The sequence below is a fragment of the Canis lupus genome, chromosome 24, assembly GCF_048164855.1.
Source record: "Canis lupus baileyi chromosome 24, mCanLup2.hap1, whole genome shotgun sequence".
NCBI classification, from domain to species: domain Eukaryota; kingdom Metazoa; phylum Chordata; class Mammalia; order Carnivora; family Canidae; genus Canis; species Canis lupus.
In genome coordinates, this window is record NC_132861.1 from 9,388,976 (window position 1) to 9,415,420 (window position 26,445).

Here is a 26,445-nt window from a genome sequence, read left to right on the forward strand (position 1 = left end):
AGATTCCAGATGCTACTGTACCTGCTAGTGATAATTTAACATTCAACTGAAGATAAAACAAGTTTTTAAAAGGGATGATTCAGGAAGATCATACAGACAAACCTCTGACTCTCCCTAGCCTCCCTAATTTCCATGAGAGCTGTAAAGACAAAAGCACTCATATTTTTGTCTGCGTGTTAGGAGTACCAGTTAGGCTATATAGTCAGGTATCTCTTAGGAAACGATAAGCAGGTGGTCTAGCCCCATGGTGGTCCTGAACAATTTAACTTTTATTCTAAGGCAAATTTTTACTATCAAGGAGGGCAGTACTTTCTTTGGGGGGGGGGGTATATGTGTGTTCTGTTTTCTAAAAGGAAATAGGATTGAAATAAAATGTATTTTGGGCACTCATGTCATAAAGATTTTTTTTTTTTTTTTTTTTTGGTAAAGCTTTTTAAAAGGAAACATTAAGGGCCTCCCCAGGTAGCTCAGTCAGTTAAGCATCTGCCTTCAGCTCTGGTCACGATCCCCAGGGTACTGAGATCAAGCCCCACGGTGGGCTCCCTGCTTAGCGGGGAGCCTGCTTCTTCCTTCCCCCCTGCTTGTACTCTCTCTTTCTGTCTCTCAACATCTTAAAAATAAAGGAAACGTTAGAGAGTAGGAATATTAACTTCCAATAGATAATATAAACTATAAAGAGGAAAACAAGAGCAGAGAAGGCTATGTTTATGAGAAGAAAAATTCAACTCTGAAAATGGTAAAAGACCACAACAAAACCCATGAATGGCAGGCTTAATAGGAAAACAAATGAAATCAGATTTAGAAGAGACATCAAATCTGGGACCAAAAAGAAGAAAGTCTTAGAATCACTATCTATAACTTTGCTTAACTTAGTGCATACAAAGGAAATTATAAGTATATATATATGTGTGTGTGTGTGTGTGTATATATATATATATATATATATGTAGTGTATAACTTAGAAATGTTGAAATAATATATAAGGAAAATAAGTTATACACTATTATTTAACCTCTGAATGCAACTTTCATTATCTAGACTAGATAACATTGATAAAAGTGATTTAAACACTGTAAAATATTCACAAATATAAAATACACATTTAGTGCTGCCTTTGAGCAGCACTACTATTTATTGGAGACAGAGAGGTGGGGGCCTGTGGAGGGAGAGGGAGGGAGAATCTCAAGCTGATTCCCTGCTGAGCCTGATCCCTTGACCCTGAGATCATGACTTGAGCTGAAATCAAGAGTCGGTCACTTAACCCACTGCACCCTCCAGGCACCCTTTAGTGCTGCCTTTAGATTTTTTTCTAAGGCGTCATCATAATAGTTGTTTACCTTCGAGGTTAAAGTTTGGACCGATGATTTGGGCTTTCGGGTTTGAGTATCTTTAAAGTTAGATCAAAGACATATATATGGAAACTAGGCAGATTTATTTCATCAAATCTCCTTTATTCTTTTGTGTCACTTCCTGTATCCGTGGTAGAGTGCTAAGTGGCCACATTTCCTTGCCACCTCTCCTGTGTTTATTTTCCTATCCTTACACTGGGGGCTGGCACAGCCACTTGCTTTGACCAGTAGAATGTGGTAGAGGCCTAGCAGTTTGTACTCTTGCCCTCCGAGGCACTGCAGGTTAGCCTCCCAGTTTAGCCACCCAGGCACTGCATGGGTTAGCCTCCCTGAGGATGCGAGACCATGTGGACCAAGAGCCAGCCGACAGCGCCCGCAGCCGCGTGAATGAATGAGGCCTGCGGAGACCATTCAGCCCCTCACTCATCAGATGACTGTGGCTGCAGGAACGGTCCCGGGCAAGACGGGCAGCACTGCCCCGATGAGCCCAACCCAAACTGCTGCTCCGTGAAATCAGTTCATTATCTTTCCGTGCAGTGGACTTCCTGGTATGGGAGAGCGACCATCAATGTCTTCTATCATCTGTTCCCACTCTAAACACACCGCATCCCTTTGATGACCTCTTCTCATCGGACTTGGTTTCCATGGTTTTCAGACCTTACATTGACCTCGTCACTCTTCTCTGGACATAGTCCAGCTTGCTAAATCTCTCTTCCAGTTGTGCAGCACTCAGAATGGAAAACCACTTCGAATGTGATCTGCCACTTTTAACCTGTTCTTGTTTTCCCCTAGAGCTCCTTCCTCCTAACAAGTCCTAACGTGTTAGCTTTACCTCTGGGGCTTTGAACCCCCTCCCTCAGCGGCAGAATTCTCTCCGGTCTCAGGATTGGAGTCAAATGTTATTTTTATACTGCTTCCTTGTCAGAGTTTGCTCTCGACCCCAAGTTTTTTCAAACTTCATCTGCACAGTTCTGTATTTGTTTTAAAGATTTTATTCATTTATTCATGAGACACACACAGAGAGAGGCAGAGACAAAGGCAGAGGGAGAAGCAGGCTCCCTGCAAGGAGCCCGATGTGGGACTCGATTCCGGGTCCCCAGGATCACGCCCTGGGCCGAAGGCAGGCGCTAAACCGCTGAGCCACCCAGGGGTCCCCCTGCACAGCTCTTTTGAGTGGGTGCTAGGTCAGCTGTGTCTGGTTCTTTGGCTAAGCTGCGAATTCCGTGAAAGCAGCTATTTTATTTTTGTACCTTAACACTTCACCCAGTGCTTGGCATATATTAAATACTCAGTAAATGTGTAATGAATTGGATAATTATCTAATATTCTCTGGGCATTAAAATGCATTATCTTCTCATCTACATTTTTCCATGAGGCTATCAAGCAAGAGAGGCCATCAGATTCCTGTTTAAATCAAGATGTAAGATTATGTCCATTGAATTTCCCTGTTTAACAGCTCAGCCCATCAGCTATTATGCTGCTTTGTTTTTAAATGCTATCAAGCCTTCTGAGGAATTTTAACAGAGATGTTTGTTTACTGTTTCTGGAATGTGCTCACTCATTCTTGAAAATCGAGGCATCTGCTTTATTTTGTTTCTTCATCTCTTTCATTCGCTGCCATACTAATCCACTTGCAGTAATTTCAAGATTACATACACACTCCAGTGTATTTTACTACTGTGGCACAGAAACAGTTTGGCAAATTTGATATCATGTGCTATATTTATTAATACAATAATAGTACTTTACACTCATAAAAGTGCCTCACCATTTGCAAAATGTTTTCCCAGATCTTATCTCACCCGAGCCTTACTAGAAGCTCTGTTTCATAGGTAGTGATGATTATCTGTGTTTTTCAGTCAGGGAAACAGCTTAGAGAGATAGGTCACATGACTGGGTAGAGAAGAGTCAAGAATTAAACCCAAACCTTTCAGAGCAATCTAGGAGCTTATTTATGATCTGGGCTCTGGTGCCTTATGCTCATTCTGCTCTTTCCTGATTAAAGACAGCTTTTCTCATGGAGAAGGACAAACAAAAACAGTTGAACAGCTCTGCTTTTCTCTTTACATTTCCTGTTCTTGTCATTCTCCAACCTTTTTCCTTTTTTTATTTTCCCCCCCTTTTATTCTGAGCATATCCATTTGGTCATATATTCTGCTTGCCTATTGAATGTTTTGGTGCTGCATTCTGGGTTCCCCTATGTTATTAGATCAGTGTCATAACCTAGCAAGATAGGTGAAATCATCCTTTATTTTTACAGATGAGGAGAGGAGGCTCAGAGATTTACCCTAACTGGGTACCTACCGTAATATCCATCTTCTCCCCACAAATTGTCTGAATAAGGATTTCAAGTGGAAACATCTTCCCTTTGAAGTTATTTTGTGCAGAGTTTAATATGCTTTTTGTTTGTTTGTTTTGTTTTAAAGGGGGCACTCTGTGACGGTTTTCCTTTTTTCTGTGTATTTCCTGTTTTAAGAATGTGATAGAGGTTTACAAAGGCATGGGGAATGTTGGCTCTACCTCTTTCTTTCTCCTGGTGTGCTTTTTTTCGTTTGGTTTAGGTTACATTTAACATGTAAATATGTTACCTGGATAGGGTGGCATGCGCACACACACGCACACACACACACACACACAGCACTTTTATCCACATTTCATACATCAGCAAGAACTAGTTTCTCAGATGGGTCCATACAGAACCCAGAGCTCCAGAGATGGGACCAGGATAGGTGAAAGGCAGTGGGGGGAAGGGAAGGGCTACAACGTGGGGGGGCACGGCACTGTGGGCAGGTCTGGGAAGGCACTGGTGCTCCACTGTGCAACAGCAGTGAGGCCCCGGTGCCTAGGAGGAGGCTGTCACCACACCTCCTCAGCCTCCAGAATTTCGTCTGGAGTCAGTCTTGGTGCTGCAGAAGTCAATGTGGTGACCACACTTTTGAATTTTAGGAGTTGGGCCACACATGCAGCTCCTCTCAGTTCTCTCCTGCCTCCTACAAAGGACCTTCTAGAGATGATAAGAATTGCTCTCCTTAAATTGAATTTCAACAACACGTGGTATCCTATTATAAACCACTAAATGTTAGAGACGGTAGGAAATAATTTCTATAATAGCTGTGCATAGTCATAAAGCAATCTCTTATTTCCCCACTTTCTAGACAATTGCAACACGACTTTCCCAGGGCCCTGATTTTCAGCACGGATGATTTTTTCTTCAGGGAAGACGGTGCCTATGAGTTCAATCCTGACTTCCTGGAGGAAGCGCATGAATGGAACCAGAAAAGAGGTGACAAATTCCTTTCAAAATTCCCAGGAAATCTATTGTGCACATAGATCGTAGCTGCTGCAGAATGAATACATTTTCTAGGAGTGTAATAGAAAGTTCTGCCATTTCTCCCCAAAACAGAATGTCAGAGCATAACCTCCTTAGATTTCAGGAAAAAGAAAATTATTGATAATGGGTTCTGAAATATGTGGCACTTGAGTTATATAATGAGGACATTTTGTAATAGAAAATAACTAAATATGGAGGACACTCACCCTTCTGATTGTTGCATGTTGTTCACTGTTATATAACATTGTGTTGCAGCCAGAAAAGCAATGAGGAATGGCATATCCCCCATTATTATTGATAATACCAACCTCCACGCCTGGGAAATGAAGCCATATGCAGTCATGGTAGGAAGAAGCATCATTCTGAATTTTCAGTTATGGACATTTTGTGAGAAAGTTGAAACCTTTGTTTTTTCCTCTTCTTCTGATCTGCCATGATCTCATCTTTATTAAATCCTAAATCTCTCAGGGAGCAGGTAAAGAGGTTTTATTTTAGTGTTTCTCTGTTGTTCAATGGCTGAAATTTGCTGAGATGCTCATCATATCACCTAAGGGTACATTTTTCAATAGTCCTTGGTCCGAATTCTTGATAGTTCTGTCTTGATTGTTTTCCCAAGGGGAGCCATACGTGCAGAGGAACATGATCTGAAACATGCAGAGAAATGCTGGGCTGGATGATGATACTAGCTGAATTGTAGATGATAGTAGGACACTTTTGTCTTTGGCAAGCCAGGGATTTCAGTACTGGAGTGTTGCTGGGGGAGAGTTTTGGGGCAACCTTTTTTCTGGGGGTGGGGTGGGGTTAAAAACAGATTAAGGATTAACACTAATTCTATTAGGGTACTAGAATATAAATATAAATATACACACAAAGATAATAACTCAGCTCTCTTATTAGGACAGGAAAGAACAGCAAAATGAATAAAACAATGTGCATATTTTAAATTTTGAAATTTGTCTGATCTTTTTTCAGACATATTTCATCTCTTATGGTAATAAGTTTTTACTTCCTATTGGGTATATAGACAGGAGAAAAGATTCTGAGACACACAGGGCAGGAAAAAGACAGCTGAGTAGTCTAATTTTGTCACATGTAATCTCCACTTGGCTAGCTGAAAAGTGAGTATCTCTGAAACTGGGCTTGTGGCAGTCTATTTCTGGCTTCCTTCCTTTTAATTTGGGGGCAAAATAGCTTATATACCAGTGTGCTTTTCTTTAACTGTGCATCTATCGGGTTTACTTAGGCCTAGTCTGTGGGACTTTGGATGAATGTAGGAAGGAATGAACATCAATCAACACTGTGGTTATTTCAGCTCATGGACCAAGAGTCCACTTGGGAGAGAAATGAACAGGGACAAGAATAGTCTAAGGCACAACTCAAGAGTTAGTGGGAGAGTGGCTTAAGGAAGGGCGTTTTACTTTTTATTTTTTTTTATCTGGAATGTACAGTCTTTTTTAGCTATCCACAGCTATTAATAAGACCCAGAAATTAGATATTCTCCATTTATGATATTTGAATCCTTCTCTAAGTAGAAGGTTTCATCTCAAGAATGGAGAGGACATCTTTTTACTTTGCTCTTTTCATTCTGTATTTTATAACACAATAAACAATAAATGATTAAATAGAGTTCAGATTCTAGGTGAAAAAGTAGTAGCCAACTTATGAATGCAAAGAATATTTGGATGTTTATATGTAAACTAATCATTTTCTAAACTTGAGGAAAATGGAGTATAGTGCATTGGGTCAAACTGTTGCATAGAGGGGAAAGCTCCTTTTGGCAGGAAGAGTTTATAAAGAGTATGAGAAAATCACTTTTATTTCATAATTCTGTTCCTGTGGCACTCTCACTTTCTAACCAAGGCATGAAGAATGAGACAGGGCATTTGACAGAAGAAACTCTATGATAATCCTATAAGGGACTTTGAGAAGCCATTGAATTCATTTCGCATACCTGTGAACAAGATACTTAAAACTAGTTCAGCTATCTATTTTTAAAAAAGTCCCCAAAGAACCTTTATAATTTTCCTACATAGTAGATAAAATTGACCAAAATTTATCATGGGAACTATAATATAACCTGAGAGTGGTTAAGTATGGAAATGAACCAAATGTACTTGCTAAGATAAACTAAAGCCTTCAATTACTGGTGAAACAAAGGAATTTTAGAAAAGATTTGTAGTAAATGTTAAATGGCAGCATAAACATTCCCAAACATACATACCATGTCTTCAATGTTTTATGTACTTTTGAAAAATCAGGCACTTGAAAATAACTATGAAGTTATATTCCGAGAACCTGACACTCGCTGGAAATTCAACGTTCAAGAGTTAGCAAGGTACTTCTTTGTTTTTCTAGCTCCTCATTATGTATCCTGCTATTTTCAGGTATTTCAGACCGAACAAAAGAATCTTTTCAGGCTGGAAATGGACATGGTAGTGTTCAGGCCAGAAATGGTAAATCTTGGAAATTGATAACTTTGGAATTATTAATGTGAAGATGTTAGTTTTGGGTCAGTTTTCTAATATAATGCTAAGTGCTAAACCTTGGCTTGGAGTTGATCCTTTTAAAGGACACATTTAACTTTCTGCTAAAATGCTTCTTCATTAATGAATATTTGAAAGCACTTTTCTCTGCATGGGATTGCATATGTCCGTGGTGTTTTTGCATTTAGGCTAAAGATCTTTATATGTTGAACAGTCTGTGGTTCATTTATGGCCTAAATGCTGCTTCTAATTTACAAAGCAATAAATGTCCAAGTAATACTAACTTGTGGATTGAGTGCATGAGTTCTGATTTTCACTATCTGTGTTACTTGATAACGTCAGTGATTTAAAGTAACCAGTGAGATCAGAATTTATTTTTTAGGAACAAGGCTAGTTCATCCTATGGTTACAAGCAGATAGTGTTTCTGAAGAGGGTCTGTGGCCCACCCCCATCAGGACTGCCTGAGGTGGTTGTTGAAATCCCAGTTCACAGGCCCCATTTCACAGTGGGAATCTCTGGTAATTGCATTTCAAACTATATCCCCAGTGGATTCTCATGCCCACTTGAATTTAAGATTATCTTAATTAGCATCTAGAAGTATCTAGGACTGACAAATTGATTATAAATATATGCATGATTAACAGGCAAATATATAATAAAAAGATCTCATGGTATTCTTTTACATCTTGAGGCACAAAATTGAGATTTCCAGAAACAAAGCATTTCTGAAGCGCTAAACTGCTAGCCTCAGGGCACCATGAAAAACAGGAGTGGAGCCTGAAAGATAGCTCCTTCAGACCTTATGCTTCTGTATGAGTTAAATTCTGAGATGAGGGAGTGCGTCTCTATGTAATAACACAGGACTTGTAAAATACAAGTGACTCCTTTTGATATGATGCCTTAAGTAAATGTTTGCATCTGTTCCCCTGTAGAAGAAACATTCATGGAGTCCCAAGAGAAAAAATACACCGAATGAAAGAGCGGTATGAACACGATGTTACCTTTCACAGTGTGCTTCATGCAGAAAAACCAAGCAGAATGAACAGAAACCAGGACAGGAATAACGCATCACCTTCCAACAGCACACGATACTGGAATCCCTATGCAGAGTTTCCCAACCGGAGGGCTCCTGGTGGCTTCACAAACGAGGGATCCTTTAACAGAAGAGGCGGTTGTCACCATGGATATTAGAGGCCTATCTTAACAGGCATTCAAAATTTTCCTAAATCAGTTTTTACTGCAAATTTTGGTATTTATTTGTTCAGGTTTTGTCAAAGCTCTAATTCCAGTGTAAATAGTTGGACCTGAAAGTTTTTGAGAAGTCATACTCCTCTTCAACAAGCTTTTGTTAAAGTGATCCTATATGCATGGTCTGATGCTGGGAATTCTCTAGGGAAGCCAGAAATTGGAAACTGAAACCTGAGAGTGTACCCAAGTGCATAAGCAGTCACCTAAGTTCAATATATAGAAGCTTCAGTACCACTTTCTTTGAGGTAATCTATTTTTCCAGGAAATTCATCTCCATCAGGAAAGTTGGATAGGTGGGGGAGAAGTGAAGGCAGGAAAAATGTTAGTGCTTTTGCTATTTTGATAATCTGTGTATCCAGAAATGTGAGATGTGTGGCTGTCATGATATGATTTTCCTTTAAAATTCACATGCTGGAGAGCATACATCTAAGGGAATATTGTCCTTCAAAGCAGACACTTTGGGAGATTATGCCTTTATTCTGGTGGTGTGTCGTTAAAAATGTCTGTTGGATCCTTCTTTTCAAAAATTTCTTTTAGAGACAGTGAGAGAGAGTGCGGGGGAGGAGTAGAAGGAATGGGAGAGAGAATTCTAAGCATGCCCCTTGCTCAGCATGGAGCCTGATGTGGGGCTCCACCTCATGACCCTGAGATATGACTTGAGCTGAAATCAAGAATCAGGCACTCAACCCACTGAGCCACCCAGGTGTCCCTGTTGGATCTTTCTTAACAGCTACATAAGCTACTGAGGAAAATCAGTATGATTATTTAAAATCACATCTTGGTTTTTAACTATCAACTTTAATGAATAGGATTTAACCTGATTAACTTTGGCTGTTGTGCTAATAGTGTAAATAAAAGAAGCCTGACTTTATAAAGTACCAATTTTTAAGACAAAGAGTTGAGCAGTTTTTAAAATTATGCATATAAATAGACATGTGTGTAATCAGTTGGCTGCCCAAATGTTTGGGAGTGCAAGGAATTAAGCATCCCAAGATAGAAGTCATAGGGGTATGTAAAAGTCATGCTCATTGTAAGATGAGCAGTGTTGGTGTTTTATATGGCATTAAGACAATAAAGTTCTACACAACTGTGGAATATCCTGCTTATACCAGTACTGAATTTAGGATTCCAAACTAGATCTCAACAGGTTAGAATCCGAATAATTTGGTGCGAGACCATGATAAGACCATGTAGGATGTATGCTTTATTTCTTGTTGGCCAACAGCTTCTTTCTAATGTTCTGTGAAATATTATTTTAAGTGTTCTATATAATGGTGCTTTTATGGTTATTAAAAATTATATATAGTATTGCTTTCTATGGATTTGTCATTGAATCTCAACATTTTTGGTTCAACGATGTAAAAAAATTACCTAAATCCCATAGAAGTCTACCATATTAAGAACCAGTTTTTCTATACCATAAACGTATTCATCAGTCTCCTTTAATAAACAGGAAACATAAAGGTGAAGACAAAAGCAACCTTGTATTTTACATGCTTAAATTATTTGATCTGTGCACAATAGACACACTATTGCTTTAACATTTCATTACCTGACACTATTGAAATCTGCTTTTCGTTTGCCTCCTCTGAGTAACTGCTATGAAGTGGCCCCAGGTTTAGATCTTGAGCTTTTAAAGAGCTCAAAAGAGTAGTTTCCCTGTGTATTTGTCTTCTTTTTCCCCCTATATGATTCCTGAAATAGTTTGGAAGCATAAAAACAATCGATTAAATGCTGCCAGCTTTATCCCGGCTAGAAGTGATCTATTTTTTTCTCTCAATTCCCAAGTTTCCTGATTCATATATGATCTTTTGAACCTTTAGTGTTTTGCATTGTTAACATTTGCATCGTTCATTTAGCTGGTATAGGGCTTTATGTTCAAGATAGACTCTCATTAAGTGATAGTTGAGTATCACAAATTGCTTTTACCTTTTATCCCTTATCATGCAGTGTACATTCTTGACTCTATAATCATTGTCACTTTTTAGGAGATAGTGTCTACATAGACTTAAGCTTCATAGTTTGCTTACATAGCTTTGCTATATTATTTACAATGTACAGAAAAAAGAAGTGTGCATGATATCTCTACATGATCTAAATGGCAATGAAGAATGGAAGAGGTACTAGCAATGTAGGTTTTCTAGGAATGTAAAAAAAAGGTAAAACTCTTAAATTCTTTTTGTTCACCTGAGATTCTAGAGTGGGTCACTTGGAAAATGGCTGGGGTGTGAGGACGAAATTGTTTTATGAATAAGACTTAAATCACACAGTAATAAGACTGGTACATTTGAGTTAAACAGCTACAGAATGGGCTGCTATGTTGATACTTTTTAGAGGAGAGAAAAATCAAGGATCATAGTTATGAGAGAAAAACATTGCTTCTTAATAGATTTATTCTTGGCTTTGAAATGTGTTTATGATTAGATTTGAAAACATGTTATTTTATATAAATTTAAGACATATTAAAAGATCTGATTGAAGAATTTCTCCATGTTATGAACTCCTAGTTAGAACTGCATTCTCTTTTTCTATTAAACATGAGAAGGTAACAAATGAGGATGTCCTCTTATATTGAACTATCGGTGTCTGCCATGGTGGTCAGAGAAAACCAGGTTTAAAGGAAGTACCTGCTGAGTCCTCTAATAAGGCTAAAAAAAGCAGGTAGCATCACTTCAAATTGAAAGAAAGATTTTTTCTTAAGCTGCAGATGATCATTTTGTTAAAAAAAAAAACTATGAAATCTGATTTAAAAGCATTTGAATTTTTAATTGAAATAATTCAGCAATCACACTAGAATCATAAAAAGGAATCACATTGAGGATTCTGTTTTTCTTGCACTTATGCTGACGTAAGGTTAAAGAACTGGTCCAGAGAGAGCACTGCTGTTTGTTCCTTACTCCTCCTGACTTTTGATCAGGATACAACTATAAGAGAACCAACACGTTTATTAAGGAAAACTGGTTCATAGTAGGTTACCTCCGAAAAACAAAACAAAACCAAGTCACCTAAAAAGAACTACAGGAGTCAAAATAACAGTACTTTGAAACCTACTTTCATTTAATTAGGGACACAATTTAAAGAAAAAGTGTGTTTACTTTGTAAAATATACTTGATCATATCCAATCATAAGAGTTTAAAGGAGATTTTTTTTCTTGATTAGCTAATAAATACACAATTTTCAGACACATAACTGAAATAAAGTACACCGACCAGTACAGAGATAGGCCAGGTTTCCTAAGATAGACAAGCACACAGGAGATTTGGGATGTGGTCTTTCTTGTCTCATTATGCACATCTTGACATACAGGTTGAGGCTGTGTTTTCCACACATTGGAAAGGTTGAGTCAGTCACCAATTCATTGTCATTTTTGTGTTTGTTGCCTCTGCAGTCTCAGAGATGTCCTTTTCAGATCACTTGTGTTCTGTACACGGGGCTCCCGCTTCCTGGTGCAGGCCTGGGGGCTCTCGGGTCCTCTGACCCCGGGTGCAGTAGAATGCCTTTTCAGTCCAAGATAATCTTTTGAGCTCGTGGGAGCAGTCCTGGTAGAGTCACTGACAGACACAAGTTGATGTTCTCCTGGTGAACCCAACAAAAGGGCTTGGGTGTTTATCATTGCGAGTTCTTCGTCTGCTATTGAATCACTTTCCAAAAGGGAAAGGTCATTAAATTTACGTGGAGTCATCTGTGGAGAATTCAACTCTTTCTTCTTTATCAGTGTTTCATATTTGGTGCCGCAACTCCGTGGTGGCTGAAATGCCTTCTGTGCAGCTGGAGAAACAAATGTACAAATGGGACTGACAGATGGAGGTAAAGGCACTCTACTCAAAAAGTCCAAGGCTCTTCTCTTTTTGCAGGTTTTTGGGTCATCCATCTCTTTCTCCTCTTTACAATAAGACTTTGAAGTCATTTGGGTTGATCCAGGTATGGGGACAGACTTCTCTTTTGGCTTACAAAGTGATAAAGGACTCTGATAATTCATCTCATTATTGGGAGAAGACATCTAATAAAAAGACAAAAAGCAGCCAAGGTAACTATGCACTAATGTAGAAAACATCAGCAATTTAGCTTTTCGTTAGAATTTTTTTTAAAGATTCATTTCTTTATTTTAGAGAGAGAGGAGAATGGGGGGGGGGAGGGAAGGGGAGAGGGTGAGAGAATCTCAAGCAGAGTGTAGAGCCTGACATGGGGCTCAATCTTAGGACCCTGAGATCATGACCTGAGTTAAAACCAAGCGTCAGATGCTTAACTGAGCCACCCAGGCACCCCTCATTTGAAATATTTAAAGCACACAAATACCACATACAATCTCACTCCCCTCATGACTCATAGGTCAGATGATTCCAAGAGACATTTATATGATTGTGCTTATTTTGTAAAGAAATAGTTTTGCATAAAAGGATACAGAAATGACAGGAAAAGAAAGAATGAAGACTAACTGTACTAAAAGATAAAAAAGGAGGTAGGGGGATATAACTTATGCATTAATCTTTTCTATTAACAGTTTAAAAAAGAAAAGCATTTTTAAACCACTCTAAGAGCATAGACTACCTAGGTTCTAGTAGGTATACTTTTCTGGTTTTGTGACTTTAAGCATTGTTCAACCTGTCTAGGCCATAGTTTCCTCCTCTGTAAAATGGAGATAATTTTCATCCCCTGGATCATTGTGAAAATTAAGTGAGTTAATACAGATACACTTAGCAGCTGTTAGCTACTTAGAATTAGTCATCAGCCAGTATTACAGACCTTATGGCTTGATCTGCATATATTGTGACCTAAAGAGTTAAATCAAACTGAGCTTCGAAACAACCTTGGTTGTATAGGATAGTCCTCTGAGGAAAAAGATACAAAGTATTTCCCATCACATGTACTTGCAATGCTAAAAATGAAAGCACCGGATTGTAAAATTTGCCCCCCAAAGAATGTTACGTTCTGGCTTTGATAAACAAGATACAATTTCCAGATAGCTAATACTTACAGGAGCCACGTAACAATTAACCACACTTTCAAGTCAAGTTTAATTACATTTTATCATGTTTACTAGGTATACAGCAGACTTTATTACTGCCTTCTTATGTAATTTTTATAAAAATCCCTTAAATTTACATTAACTTACCAGAAATTTATTTCCTATGCCAAGGACTATTTGAGCTGTGTGTGGCTCTGAAGCATAGTCTTTAGTCGGGGTGGACAACTTGGGATCATTTGCATTAAGTATATGCACAAGTTTGTTTTCTGCATCATTGTAAAACATACCAATATTCTATGAAAATAAATGGAAAAAGCTGTTTTGTAAAATGATACACACATATTCATGTTTTCAGAAAATAATACTTTTTAAAAAAGAAAAAAAAGGTTCAGACCAGAAAAAAAAGAATGGCACACCCCAAGCTTGATAGCAACTGTCAAAAAAAAAAAAAAGGCCAGTATAAAAATGCAAAGCCAACACAGTTGTTGGAGGGAGAGGAGTGTGTGTATGTCAGGAAAGGAAAGAGATGAGAGAGATCTTTCCAATCATCTACTTTAGTAAGCAAGGTTTCACATGACAATGGTTTCGGAGCTGTAAGATAGGCTCAAGTTCTAGCTCCATTTCCTACCTGACAGCTGTAAATCATCTAACATCTATGGAAGCCTTCAGTTAGTAGTCAAATCGCCTCATGTCTATTCTAAGAATTCACTGAAACAATGTGTAGGTTAAACCATATAAAACTGTTGTTTCAGAAATTACAGTTGGTCGAATACCAGCAATTTTAGAGGATTTAACCTAATTCATGAGAGTGTTTTGTAAAACTTAAAAAATGCTATGTAAATGTCAGTTGTCTCAGAACTGCTCTTGAACAGTCTCAGAGAAAACCTGGATGTACTCTGCATGGGAGCCAAATAATGAATATAACCCCAACTTTACTCCCAATGTAGAAACCAGATAAATCAGAGTGTTATTCTTCACTATGTATATTGAGTCTTAGGTAAAATATTACACAAACTGCCTTCAAGTAGCTGGCTATTCTAATGTTTTTAAAATATAATTTTATTTTTATATATCTTGAATAATGCATATTTCCAATATTAAACAAAGAGGCTTACCTTGAAGAGTCTTTTCTAGTTAGTAATTTATAAAATCCAAAGTTTTATTGGAAGGCAGCATTGTATAGTAGTTAATATTTGGGCTATATATTCAGATGGCTTAAGTATGAATCCTGCTTTTAATAGCTTGGCTGTATGACTTAACCTCTCTATTGGTCATTGATAAAAACGGGAAAAAAGCTTCTACCTCATAGGGTTAGTGGAAGAATTAAATGCGACAGGCTTTGAAGAAAGCCTGACATGCAGTAAGCACTCTAAACTGTAGCTAATATCATTACTTTCTGTATATATAGACTTAAGCATAAAAAACGTACATTATCCAGAGAAATAGTTTCAGTTTTCTATCTGGCAGTATTTCAAAGTTATAAACTATAAAATACTAGATATGAAGTTTATTTTTTAAAGTTTTTATTTATTTATTCATGAGAGACAGAGAGAGAGAGAGAAAGAGAGAGGCAGAGACACAGGCAGAGGGAGAAGCAGGCTCCATGCAGGGAGCCCGATGTGGGACTTGATCCTCAGTCTCCAGGATCACGCCCTGGGGCTGAAGGTGGCACTAAACCGCTGAGCCACCCAGGCTGCCCCAAATTTATGTTTTAAACTTATCTAGGGACGCCTAAGTGGTTCAGCGGTTGAGTGCCTGCCTTCAGCCCCAGCGTGATCCTGGAGACCTGGATGGAGTCCCACGTTGGCTCCCTGCATGGAGCCTGCTTCTCTCTCTGCCTGTGTCTCTGCGTCTCTCTTTCTCGCTCTCTCATGAATAAATAAACAATATCTTTAAGGAAAAACAACAACCCATAAATTTGTAACCTGTGTGTTATTAACTAACTACATTACCAATTGCTATGAACCATGGGTGGCTCATATTATTCTTGTTGTTCACATGGTCTGTAGTCCTGAATATCCTCCTCACAATTTCCCCTCACTCCAGCTGTTGTCCTCTCATCTCTTTAGGGTCGTGAGCAATTTACACATGATGAAACCTCACCTTACGCTGTATCTCAACTACCCAATTTTCACAGAAGCCACCACTTCCTTAATATTTGACCATCAAAATAGGAAAATGCCAAAATGCATGGTAATGCACAAATTAATTTTACCTCAACAGTATTTTTCATTTTGTGGAATGTCTCTTGAAAATGCTCCTCCTTTGGACTGGCAGAAAACCTGGAAAAATCTCCAGCAAATAAAGTAGGAATTCCTGATTTGGCTTCTGGTCGCCACTGGAGGTTGCTTGCAGCAATTAATGTGTAAGGTTTAATAATGTCTTCATTAAAATCAGTCCAGAACTTTATTGCCAATAAATTATGGCATTCATCTGACAAATAGACCACAGGAGCAAGACCTAAGGAAACAAAAAAAAATGAAACACCAAACGTCTATATATATAATATATATATATTTTTTTTATTTTTTATTTTTTATTTTCATAGTTTATGTAAAAATATATTTGACCAAAATGTAGAAAAAGTGATACTGTTATATATGATACAGTTGCATCTAATGAATCTAAATGAAGAGTGTGGGTTTTATTCAATTGCACAATTTGCTAGTGTACCTTCTGGGTAGTGTGATGCTTAATAAATAGGAGTGAGGGGCAGAGGATTTGGATAAGCTAGAAGCAGGGTAATTTTGTCAGAATTGTAAACTTGAGTTGGCCCCCACACTGTTGGGGAATGTGGAATGTTTCAGCTCTGAGATGTTAATCAAGAAAGCAGAAATTACAACAAAGCCAAAGTGTGCAGCCCTGCCTACAAAATACTCCATATCCAGTTTAATCAGGAGTTTCTTGGTCTTTTATTAACTTGGTCCTGAAGAAGGAATTAAAGTCCTACATAAGTAAATCTTCAGTTTGCCATTCCCTGAAGAATAAAGGAGATGAAACTAGGCCAATTACTTTATCTCTACTTTGCTGTCAGAGAGGCCCCTTCTGCCCAATATTTGTTAACAACTCCTCAGTTATTGATGGGTAGTGGTCTTCCTGATAGGACCTCTCTAAATAAGACTGAATACTACCACACTTATTCCTGCTGAGTAGACGGTCTCAGATCAGAGCAGAGCATGGGTCATTATTGGAATATGCTATCTGCTCCCCAGAGACCTATGTTGGATAAATTTTAAAAAATGCAAGGAACTTCTAATATGCTCATTTATTTTGGTATGCTACTGGTAAAAACAGATAAAAATAACTAAATTTAGAGACAGTTCAGGATTTCCAAAATAATCTGTTGCTTATTGTGCTAGAATTTTAGTGCCGATATGATGATAATATATTCTATTACTGAGGCCATGGGGAAGCAGGTATGCTCATATATTGCTGTGAGAATACAAATTTGTACAATCTTTGGGGAAAAAAATTGGTTGAACCTAGCAAAGTGAGACATATTTACCTTTCTACCCAGCAACTTCACTTCTAATACTCTATTCTGAAGATGTACTTCCAATAATAGATACATATGAACGAGACTCATGAAAACATTGTATACAAGGTTATTTGCTGAAGCACTGTTTGTAGGTAGTTATAAATAGTTTAAAGCAGATTATAGGACAGTAGTAGCATGAACCATGGCACATTCATACAATGCTGTACTATGCAGCTGTACAAAAGAATGAGGAAGAGCTCTGAAAACACAACAGTCCAAAATCTTTGGGATGAAGCAAAAGCTGTTCTAACAGGGAAGTTTATAGCAATACAGGCCTACTTCAAGAAACAAGAAAAATCCCTAATAAATAATCTAATTTTACGCATAAGGAAATAGAAAAAGAATAAACAAAACCCAAAGCCAGTAGAAGGAAAGAAATTATAAAGATTAGAACAGAAATAAATGAGAATAAAAACAACACAATGAAACCAGAAGCTAGATCTTTGAAAAGATAAACAAAATTGATAAACCAGAGTAAAGCCAGACTCATCAAGAAAAAAAGAGAAAGGACTCAAAATCACAAATGAAGGAGGACAAGTAATAACTGACACCACAAAAATACAAAGGATTATGAGAAGATTATGAAAAATTATATGCCAACAAACTGGACAACCTAGAAGTAATGCATGTAACCCTCCAAAACCAAATCAGGAAGAAACAGAAAATTTGAACAGACCAATTACCAGCAATGAAGTGGAATCAGTAATTAAAAAATTCCTGATAAACAAAAGTCCAGGACTAGATGGCTTCACAGGTGAGTTCTACCAAACATTTACATAGGAGTGGATAACTCTTCTCAAATGATCCAAAAACATAGAAGAGAAAGGAGAACTTCCAAATTCATTTGGTGAGTACATTATTACCCTGATGAATACAGATGCAAAAATACTCAACAAAATATTGTGAAACTGCATCTAACAATACATTAAAAAAAATCATTCACCACAATCAAGTGGGATTTATTCTCAGGATGCAGAATTGGTTCAATATTCACAGATCAATCACCATGATACATCACATCCATAAGAAAAGGGATAAACCATATGATCATTTCAATAGATGCAGAAAAAGGATCTGAAAAAGTACAATATCCATTCATGATAAAAATCCTCAGCGAAGTAGGGTAAGAGGGAATATACCTCAACATAATACAGGTCATATATGAAAAATGCATATCTAACATCATATTCAATAGTGAAAAACTGAGAGCTTTGCTCCTAAGGTCAGGAACAAGTCAAGGATGCCCACTCTCACCACTTTTATTCAATACTAGAAGTCCTAGCTCACCATTTTTATTCAAGCTACAGCAGACGGAGGGAAAAAAAAAAAAGAAGAAAAAAAAAGGTGAGGAAGAAGTAAAACCTGCACTATTTGCAGATGATATGATACCATAAAGAAAACTTAGACTCCACCAAAAAATTATGTGAACTGATAAATGAATTCAGTTAAGTTGCAGGATACAAAATTAATACACAGAAATCTGTTGTGTTTCTATACACTAATGACCAACTGGCAGAAAGAAAAATTAAGAAAATCTCATTTAAGATTGCACCAAAAAGAACAGAATAAGAATTAAAAAGAAATGAGGGGCGCCTGGGTGGCTTAATAGTTGAGTGTCTCCCTTTGGCTCAGGGCATGATCCCAGAGTCTAGGAACTGAATCCCACATTGGGCTCTCTGCGAGGAGCCTGCTTCTCCCTCCGCCTATGTCTCTCTGACTCTCTCTGTGTCTCTTGTGAATAAATAAAATCTTAAATAATAAAAAGAAGGGAGAAAGCTCCCTATAACCTGATTCTGTTAAGTAAAAAAAGAAAAGCACACCAAAAAAAAAAAAAAAAGATTAAAGTTTGTTACCCTTCAAATAAGAAAGACGTGGCTATAAGAAAACATATACATGATGTATCTTTCCACTTGTAGAGAACAAACACAGGAAGGATAAACCAGAAATTAGAGAGACAGGGTGTGGGTAGAAAGAATCGGAGGAACAGTACTGGGGTAGAAGGGATGACAGAGTGACACTTGTCTGATATGTCCTTCTGCAGCTGACTCTTAGAATCACAATATTTCACACACCCTTCACGTAGCCCACAAACAAACAAACCCAACTAGATAGTAGAAAATCCAAAATAGAATACAAACATACTTCCTTGCTTTATCTATCTGAATGGGCCAAAAGCAATGGCACCTCTGTAGTAATCAGTACATAGTCTAGCAAGCAGATCTTGGCTATAAGCACCATTTTCTCCAAAAACAAACAAACAAACAAACAACCCAGGGTTCTTGGGAGAAGTAGCTGACTTGACTTGACTGGGGCAAGGAATGTACAGCATGAACCTGGAACATCTTGTGATGCCAAAAAGTATATAGGTGTGCAAAAAATTATAGGAGTCAACCTGAAAAAATTCCTGATGGCCAAATTTGAAACAATCTGAGCAACCAAATAATGCAAGTATTGAATTTTAACCCACAGAATAAAATACGTATTCATTAGTCCATACTGATATAAATCAATAAGGAAGTAAATCTGGGGAAAAGAGGCAGCTCTTTCTTACAGTAGAATTCCAATGACTTTCAATACATGTGGAAAGAAAAAAGGAAATCATTAGGCAAATACTACAATAAAATCTGTTGCAAACAAAATCAGCTGATGGATGCTAAAATTAATTGGTGAAAGTCTACAGTGAAATAGGACTTGCACAGTCTGAAAGAATCTGCTCCACGGTTAAGATTGCAGATACCACCTTACCCAAATAACTGAGGTTGCCACTCCCAGTAATAAGCAAGATCACATCAATAGCCCCTTGGTAGGACAGGCACAATACTGTTTCTGTGGTAATTTTGCCAAAAATGTGTAACTTTATTCCAATCATGAGAAAACATCAGACAAATCCAAAATGTGGGAAATGCTGCAAAATAATTGCTCAGTCTATTCAAGAGAGTCAAGATCACGAATAACAATTCCTCAGTCTTTTCTTGGTTAAGACTAGAGGAGAGTAAGGAGAAATGATGATGAAATGAAAGTGGGATCCTGGAATAGAAAAAGGAAAATAGCGTGACAAACTTCCAATTCAATTATATCTTTATAATGCCAGTGTGAACTTCCTGATTCTGATTATGGTACCATGGCCATGCAGGATGCTGACATTAGGAGAAGCGGGTGAGGGATATTTGGAAAGTCTATTACTTTTACAACTTTTCCAAAGGTCTGAGATTATTCAAAATAAAAAGTGAAAAAATTTCAATGCCAAAAATGGGAAGGGACCACTGGATAAGCCATGACAGGACTGAGGCACTAACTATTCAGTCCTACTATTTAGAATTCCTGGTCTCTATTACTGTAAGAATTATGTTTCTCTTATAAATGATAGGATGGATTCCATTCTCAGATAAATTGTTTATCCTGTTGCAAATGATGGCTGTTCAGTTTTTTCAATTTTGTAAGTAGATTTATTTAATGGATCTTAATCTTTAATTAAATATTCTTTTAGAGAACTATGTTTCCCAAGCATGTTCAATTTTCTGATTTTGGAATTTACCTCTAAATATATTCAAAACTTGATTACAGCCGTTCTGTCAAATGCCCTTCTTTATGTTTTTAGGGGCACCCGAGTGGCAGTCAGATAAGTGTCCGACTCTTGATTTCAGCTCAGGTTATGATCTCAGTGTTGTGAGATTAGGCCCCAAGTTGGGCTCCACGCTGAGCATGGACCCTGCTTAAGATTCTCATTCCCTCTACCTCTGTGCCCCCCACTACTTGCTCTAAAAAAAACCAAACAAACCCAAAAACCTATGTTTCCCCTCCACCTACCAAAGTAATATATGTTTACTGAAAAACACTTAGAAAATGCAAAATATAAAACTAAGCTTCCAGTATAGTTTCCTCACTTCATTTTTTCCTAAGTAGAGGTTTCATACCTAGATCAAATTGTATACAATCCCCCTGCCCCAAAACTACTTATTTCTCTAATTACCATGCATCTTGTACAAATGGTAACAACTTGACAAGGTTTTTAAAGTAACACTTTTAGAATGTTGGCACTAAAAAAAATCATGAAAATAAAAGAAGAAAATTATTTTGCAGCTTTATAGCCTGGGACTGCTTTTAACTTACAAGAATTCACTGTACCTTTTGAATTCTTTTTAGAAACTTTCACTGAAAGGATAAAGCACATAGCTTATTAACCTACATTCACAAATTTCCCCTCCAGTGCTGTTATGGTGTGGGTGCAGGCACCTCCATCTTCAGGACCCAGGGGGTGGTCCTCCAGTCTGTACTTTCAGGGCACACTGGTTATTGACAGCTCCCACCTGAGTTCCTTCCTGGCTCACCCTCAGTGAGGGGCCTGCGTCTGGAGGAAGCAAGCATCTAATGACTGGCCGGCCCCTTACTTCAAGCTGGCATGGCTCTGAAGGGCGGTGGCATCAGCAGAGTCCCCACAGGACCTTTGCTGCATCTGCACGGTACCTTGCCCTCTGCACGGCCTGGCAAGCCACTGCTCCCTCACAGGTGCTGATTCTGATGGCACCTTCGAATAAACTGGAGTCTGTTTCCCATGCAAACTGACCTAAGAAGTGGTCTCATTTAATGAATTCACTTTATACCAGTTTTTGTAATTTAGTAACAAAACAGACTGAACACTAGAAGTCCCTACTTTAAGCCCAATTCTCAAATGGGTTTGGTTTGGTTTTGTCAGCAGGAAGTATAAGAAAGAACACATAAGCATTAGAGCCTAATAGTATGGGTTCTGATCCTTTACATAACTGTGACCTTGGGCAGGTTATTTAACTTCTCTGAGCTCCAGTCTCCCCATCTGTAAAGTGGGATGATAACAGCAAATGAACAGTGTTACTATGAGGACTTTATGAAATTGTATAGACCTGAAGGTTTCAATAATTACCTGCTCACCTGCTCCTTTCTACCCCACCCAATTTTGTTAGAAGTAGGGATGTAAAGAAACTAAAACACAGTCCCTGTCCTTGAAGAGATCACAGTATCATTGGTAGGGAGGAGGTTCAGGACTGTGGGGACAGGACCATGGGTCATGTGATGGGTGCTAAAATGGATCAACCCATGACAAGCTGCAGCAGCCAGGCAGAGAAGCTCTAACCCTGGCAGAGGCACCTGGCTGGAGGGGGGCATGGAAGTTGACTAACACATGAGAATCATTCTTGAATTCTTCACGATGGGAGGACAAAGGCCATTTTGGAAGCAAAGTGAACACATATTTAAAGGTAGGAAGTGCTAAATGTTATATATAGGCCATCAGGAACATGACGCTGCACAGCTTAGCTGAGGTGTGTGGGGAGGTGGTTTAAGGCAGGCAGCTGAAGAGTTTTTCAGGCATATGAAGGAGTGTGGGTTTCATTTTCTAAGGGACAGGAGCCACTGAAGATTCTAGGCCAGGAAACATCATGATTGGATTTGGGTGTAAGATAACTAGTACTTTATTTAGGCTTAAGGTGGCACTTTGAAGCTTTCTATAACAGAATTTTCTTCCTCTAACATTTAATATCAAACTAAATAAAAACAGAAATTTTCACCAAAAACAGAAATGAGGGATACCTGATGTAAAATTTAAAAATTGGTGATGAAGAAAAGAAACAAGATTGTGTATAAGGCCAGGCACAGAAAAGGTCAGCTTTTAATCCCTTTCCCCAAACTGGTGAAATGATAGGAAACTTGAGAATTCTATTACCCTGAAATCTAAAGGAAAGCAAATGGTCCATATTTCCTTGCCTTCTTCCTCTTCTGATCAGAAATAATGAAAATGGCCGCAGGGGAAACAGGTGACCAGGACTGACCGACAGAAGTGAACATTCCAGGGTTAATGGGTTCAACTATGTCTTCCCAGAAGCTCAAGTCCTAAACCCTACTACCTGTGAATGTGGCCTTATTTTGAAACAAGGTTTTTGCAGATGTAATCAAGATGGAGTCATTTTGGTGGGTCTGACTTAATGTCCTTATAAAAAGGGTAAATTTGGACACAGACACGTACATGGGGAGAATGCCACATGAAGATGAAGCAGAGATTAGGGTGACACATCTAAAGCCAAGGAACACCAAAGAATGCCAGAAACCATCGGAAGCTAGGAGCAAGGCACTGAACAGATCCTCCCACACAGCCTCAGAAAGAACAAACTCTGCCAACGCCTTGATTTTGGGCTTCTGCTCTCCAGAACCATGAGCCAATGCATTTTGGTTGTGTAAGTTGCCCCAGTGCGTGGTGCTCTGTTATGGCAGCATTGCAAATTAATACACAGGGTGGCTCACTCAGCTAGGGAAAACAATGTAGAACAGAGACAGTATCTTCCAGGGACACACAGTATATAGTGGAAAGAAACTAATGTACTCAGCCACCATCTGGTAACCAAGGGGAAAACAACGACCTTGGATATGGTCAAGAACCACAGGGCCCTCCACACGTACCTCCCCCTACCTCCCCTCCTCACCACTATCTGCCCCGAGGCTGTCAGAAGCGATCTCAGGATCAGTCTCCACAAGCAGCCAGGCTCCTAGGACCGGAAGCATTCCTCGGGCTGTCTCCAGAAAGCTCTGTACACTGCCTCCTTTCACACCATCTCCTACCTTTTCCTATCTCCTGGAACACCTTCCCTGGTCAAATCTCCACTACCCTCAGCTGCTCCTGGAACTGCTGTCTTTCCTGGCTTCCTGTCACTGAAACCAGGCTCTCCTCTAATGCCACAGCTGCCCCGCAGACCTCTTGTGCACCCAGCAACCAAACTGGGGTAGGGGTCTCCCCTGCTCCTGCTCCCAGCCCTCTAAAAACATTCATCCTTGTTATTGGACCTTTTTCATCAGTATACCCTCTTACCAGCATGCTATTAGTTTTCTCATTGGAAAAAAAACGTTCTCTTGATCCCAACTCTCCTTGTGAGAGCGCTCCCCTTCCCTTCTTTGCTTAAAGCATGATCTTAAAATGCTGGCATTCGCTGTGTGTGTGCCCCTCCTTCTGTTCCATGTCCTCCCTGGTGCTGAAGCCAACAGTCCCTTCCTAACCCTCACCTCACTGGCTCAGCAATCAGACACTATCCGAGACATTTTAAAAGATATTTTTAGACAGTATCCATAAGAAGTGACAATTAAAAACACACTGTACATTACCTATTTTTTTCACAACAGAAACTACAAATCCTATTAGGTCCACCTCAGAACAAGGTGGTTGGAAGTCCGGATCCAACAGTTTGTTGAAGTAAAGGGGTTCCCTTGGCTGATAAACTTGGGATAGGATTTCATCTGATGCCTGCAAGGAAAAAAGATCAGAGTATGTAGAATATATGATCTAACAAGCATTCATCAAAATTAAAAAACTATAATGAAAAGTTTGTACTGGTAGTTGCTGGTACTGAGTTTTCTTTGTTGCTGTTAGCTGTGTGTTGGCTTTTCCAGATTTACTTTTAGATTGTGATGCTGCAAGATGATAGATTCTGTATCTCTTTCCTTCTATTAACAGGGAATATAAATCTGGTGATGGACGCCAGATACTCAATGTAACTAGATAAAGAGGAGAAAGACATAATGGAAGAACTGATGAGTGTTAAAATTCTTATAAAATAAATACCTTAACAACAGAGATTCAAGGATTATACCATTATTTTGTGGGCAGTGGTAGTGCATTTTTACCCCTCCGTATTAAAAAAAAACTTTATCTAGCATTTGAAGTCATTTTTATTAATAGTACTTTAACTTAAAAAATTTACATACTGACCTGAATCTTTTTCTTTTTTCCTGTAGCTTATGATACGTAACTTCCACACAGTTGTAACATCCCTTGGTAGAATTTGTTCTCCTTGCTCAGCAGATTCCATAGCCTTCTTGAATTCTAACTGGATCTGTGCTTGCTTCTTATCATTCAACATCTGTCTGTGATTATTCAAGGCTCTTAACTGCTCTTCACTAAAATAACCCTATGATCATTTAATATATTAAGGCAAATGACATTAGAATAAAAAAAGCAAACAAAACAAAAAACCTCATCCACTGTAAATGAATCCCTTTAAAAAGAGATAAAATACAACAGAATTCGAGTTCACTTTAACAATGTGACAATATAAAAATTGAGATTAATGTACTCAGCTCGTCACATAACAAATATTTTCAGGTGCCTTAAGCTGTTCACTTATCTTAGGTGACAAATTTCCTTAGGGTCAAGACAACTCCATACTTATAAATGTACTCTAATAATCATAACCACCATCAATGCTATAAATGGCTGACATTTGAATGCTCCCTGTATTTGAGGAGTGGAATTTGTATGTGTACGTGTATTTTTGTATGTGATAAATATATGAATTCACCTAGTCCTTACAATAACCCAATGAGGTAGGCACTAGTATTGTTTGCATGTTATAGAAGATGAAACTGAGGTACAGACAGAATAAATAATTTGCCAGGGAGGCCAGAAGACCGACTACAGCTTCCCACCATAAAGGATGATGGTTAAGACTCACTGTATGTTCTCTTACTCTCTCACCTCCAGGTCACTTGGGTCTGGTGCATTTGTCACTGCTTCATAAAGCTCTGCACCATCTTGCAGAGCACAGATCTGCTGTCTTGTTAATGCACATGATGGTATACACTGCTTTGTTATATTTTCTAGGAAAAATGCATCACTAATTAGCTAAAACACAAATTTAAAAACACTGAAAATTAGAGAAACAAGCAAAATGTACCCAAAGAAGCTCATGAAAACAGCATGAGCTGGTGAATCAAATATCGAGAGTCCAATTTTCCTGCAGATTTATATAGAATAGGAAGTTGAAAATCATGAAGAAATGCAGAACATTTTCAGCAAAAAAAAAGATAAAAACCCATAATGTCCTTTATGCAAAAAATACTATGATTTTTTTATTATTAAAATTGCTGCCACAGGGAAAACAAGATCTAGCACCAGGTGTAATAACATGAAAACTACAACAACAAAAAATGCAAAAGTTATATATAGGATATTGAAGAAAGAAAATGAAAAATGGCTTAGGGAAAATAATTTTTTTTGAGTGTTTATCTTTCCTTTTTACTGAATATATCTGACATATAACATTGCATATATTTAAGGTATACAATGTGTTACTTTGATACACTTATATATGTAATATGACTGCTACTGCACTGATATTTATTATATCACATTAGTACAATATTATTGTCTATATTCATTATACGATGCATTGGATCACCATAGCTTATTTACTGTTATTTTTTTTTTTTTACCTTTAAACACTATCAATTTTATCCTCCCACCTCCCATCCACTGGTAACCAGCATTTTACTTTTTTTTATGAGTTTGATTTAGTTGTATTCCACATATAAGTGACATCATATAGTACTTGTCTAGGGGAAAATAATTTGGCAGTTTTTTCCCTTGCTATTCTTTCTCTAATACCAAAAAAGGATACTATAAATACTTTAGTACTGAAGCTTCAGAGGAAGTTTACTTAAGACTTTTGAAAATGCTGTTTATATGTTTTATTGTCTAAGACAACTGAAAGTATCTAAAAGCTCTCTTGTAAA

General features: G+C 38.1%; 2 protein-coding genes across 11 annotated transcripts in view; one reads left to right on the top strand and one right to left on the bottom strand.

Annotated features, from left to right (window-relative positions):
- The window catches only part of N4BP2L1 (NEDD4 binding protein 2 like 1), a 33,364-nt gene extending 23,644 nt beyond the window's left edge, over positions 1 to 9,720 (top strand). For 2 of the 4 annotated variants that reach the window (XM_072795547.1, XM_072795550.1), the window contains 4 exons: positions 4,505 to 4,632; positions 4,936 to 5,024; positions 6,939 to 7,015; positions 8,097 to 9,720. In XM_072795547.1, the coding sequence (XP_072651648.1) occupies positions 4,505 to 4,632; positions 4,936 to 5,024; positions 6,939 to 7,015; positions 8,097 to 8,355 (553 nt within the window). In that variant the 3' untranslated portion in view covers positions 8,356 to 9,720. Of the gene's footprint in view, positions 1 to 4,504; positions 4,633 to 4,935; positions 5,025 to 6,938; positions 7,016 to 7,064; positions 7,134 to 8,096 lie in introns of all 4 variants that reach the window. The other 2 variants (XM_072795548.1, XM_072795551.1) reach the window with 2 other exon arrangements.
- A 1,728-nt stretch (positions 9,721 to 11,448) lies between these two features.
- The window catches only part of BRCA2 (BRCA2 DNA repair associated), a 63,119-nt gene continuing 48,122 nt past the window's right edge, over positions 11,449 to 26,445 (bottom strand). For 6 of the 7 annotated variants that reach the window (XM_072795514.1, XM_072795511.1, XM_072795513.1 and 3 more), the window contains 7 exons: positions 25,409 to 25,530; positions 24,644 to 24,842; positions 24,266 to 24,429; positions 24,040 to 24,178; positions 15,595 to 15,839; positions 13,527 to 13,673; positions 11,449 to 12,413 (listed from right to left, as the gene is read on the bottom strand). In XM_072795514.1, the coding sequence (XP_072651615.1) occupies positions 11,775 to 12,413; positions 13,527 to 13,673; positions 15,595 to 15,839; positions 24,040 to 24,178; positions 24,266 to 24,429; positions 24,644 to 24,842; positions 25,409 to 25,530 (1,655 nt within the window). In that variant the 3' untranslated portion in view covers positions 11,449 to 11,774. Of the gene's footprint in view, positions 12,414 to 13,526; positions 13,674 to 15,594; positions 15,840 to 24,039; positions 24,179 to 24,265; positions 24,430 to 24,643; positions 24,843 to 25,408; positions 25,531 to 26,445 lie in introns of those variants that run through there. The other variant, XM_072795517.1, reaches the window with a different exon arrangement.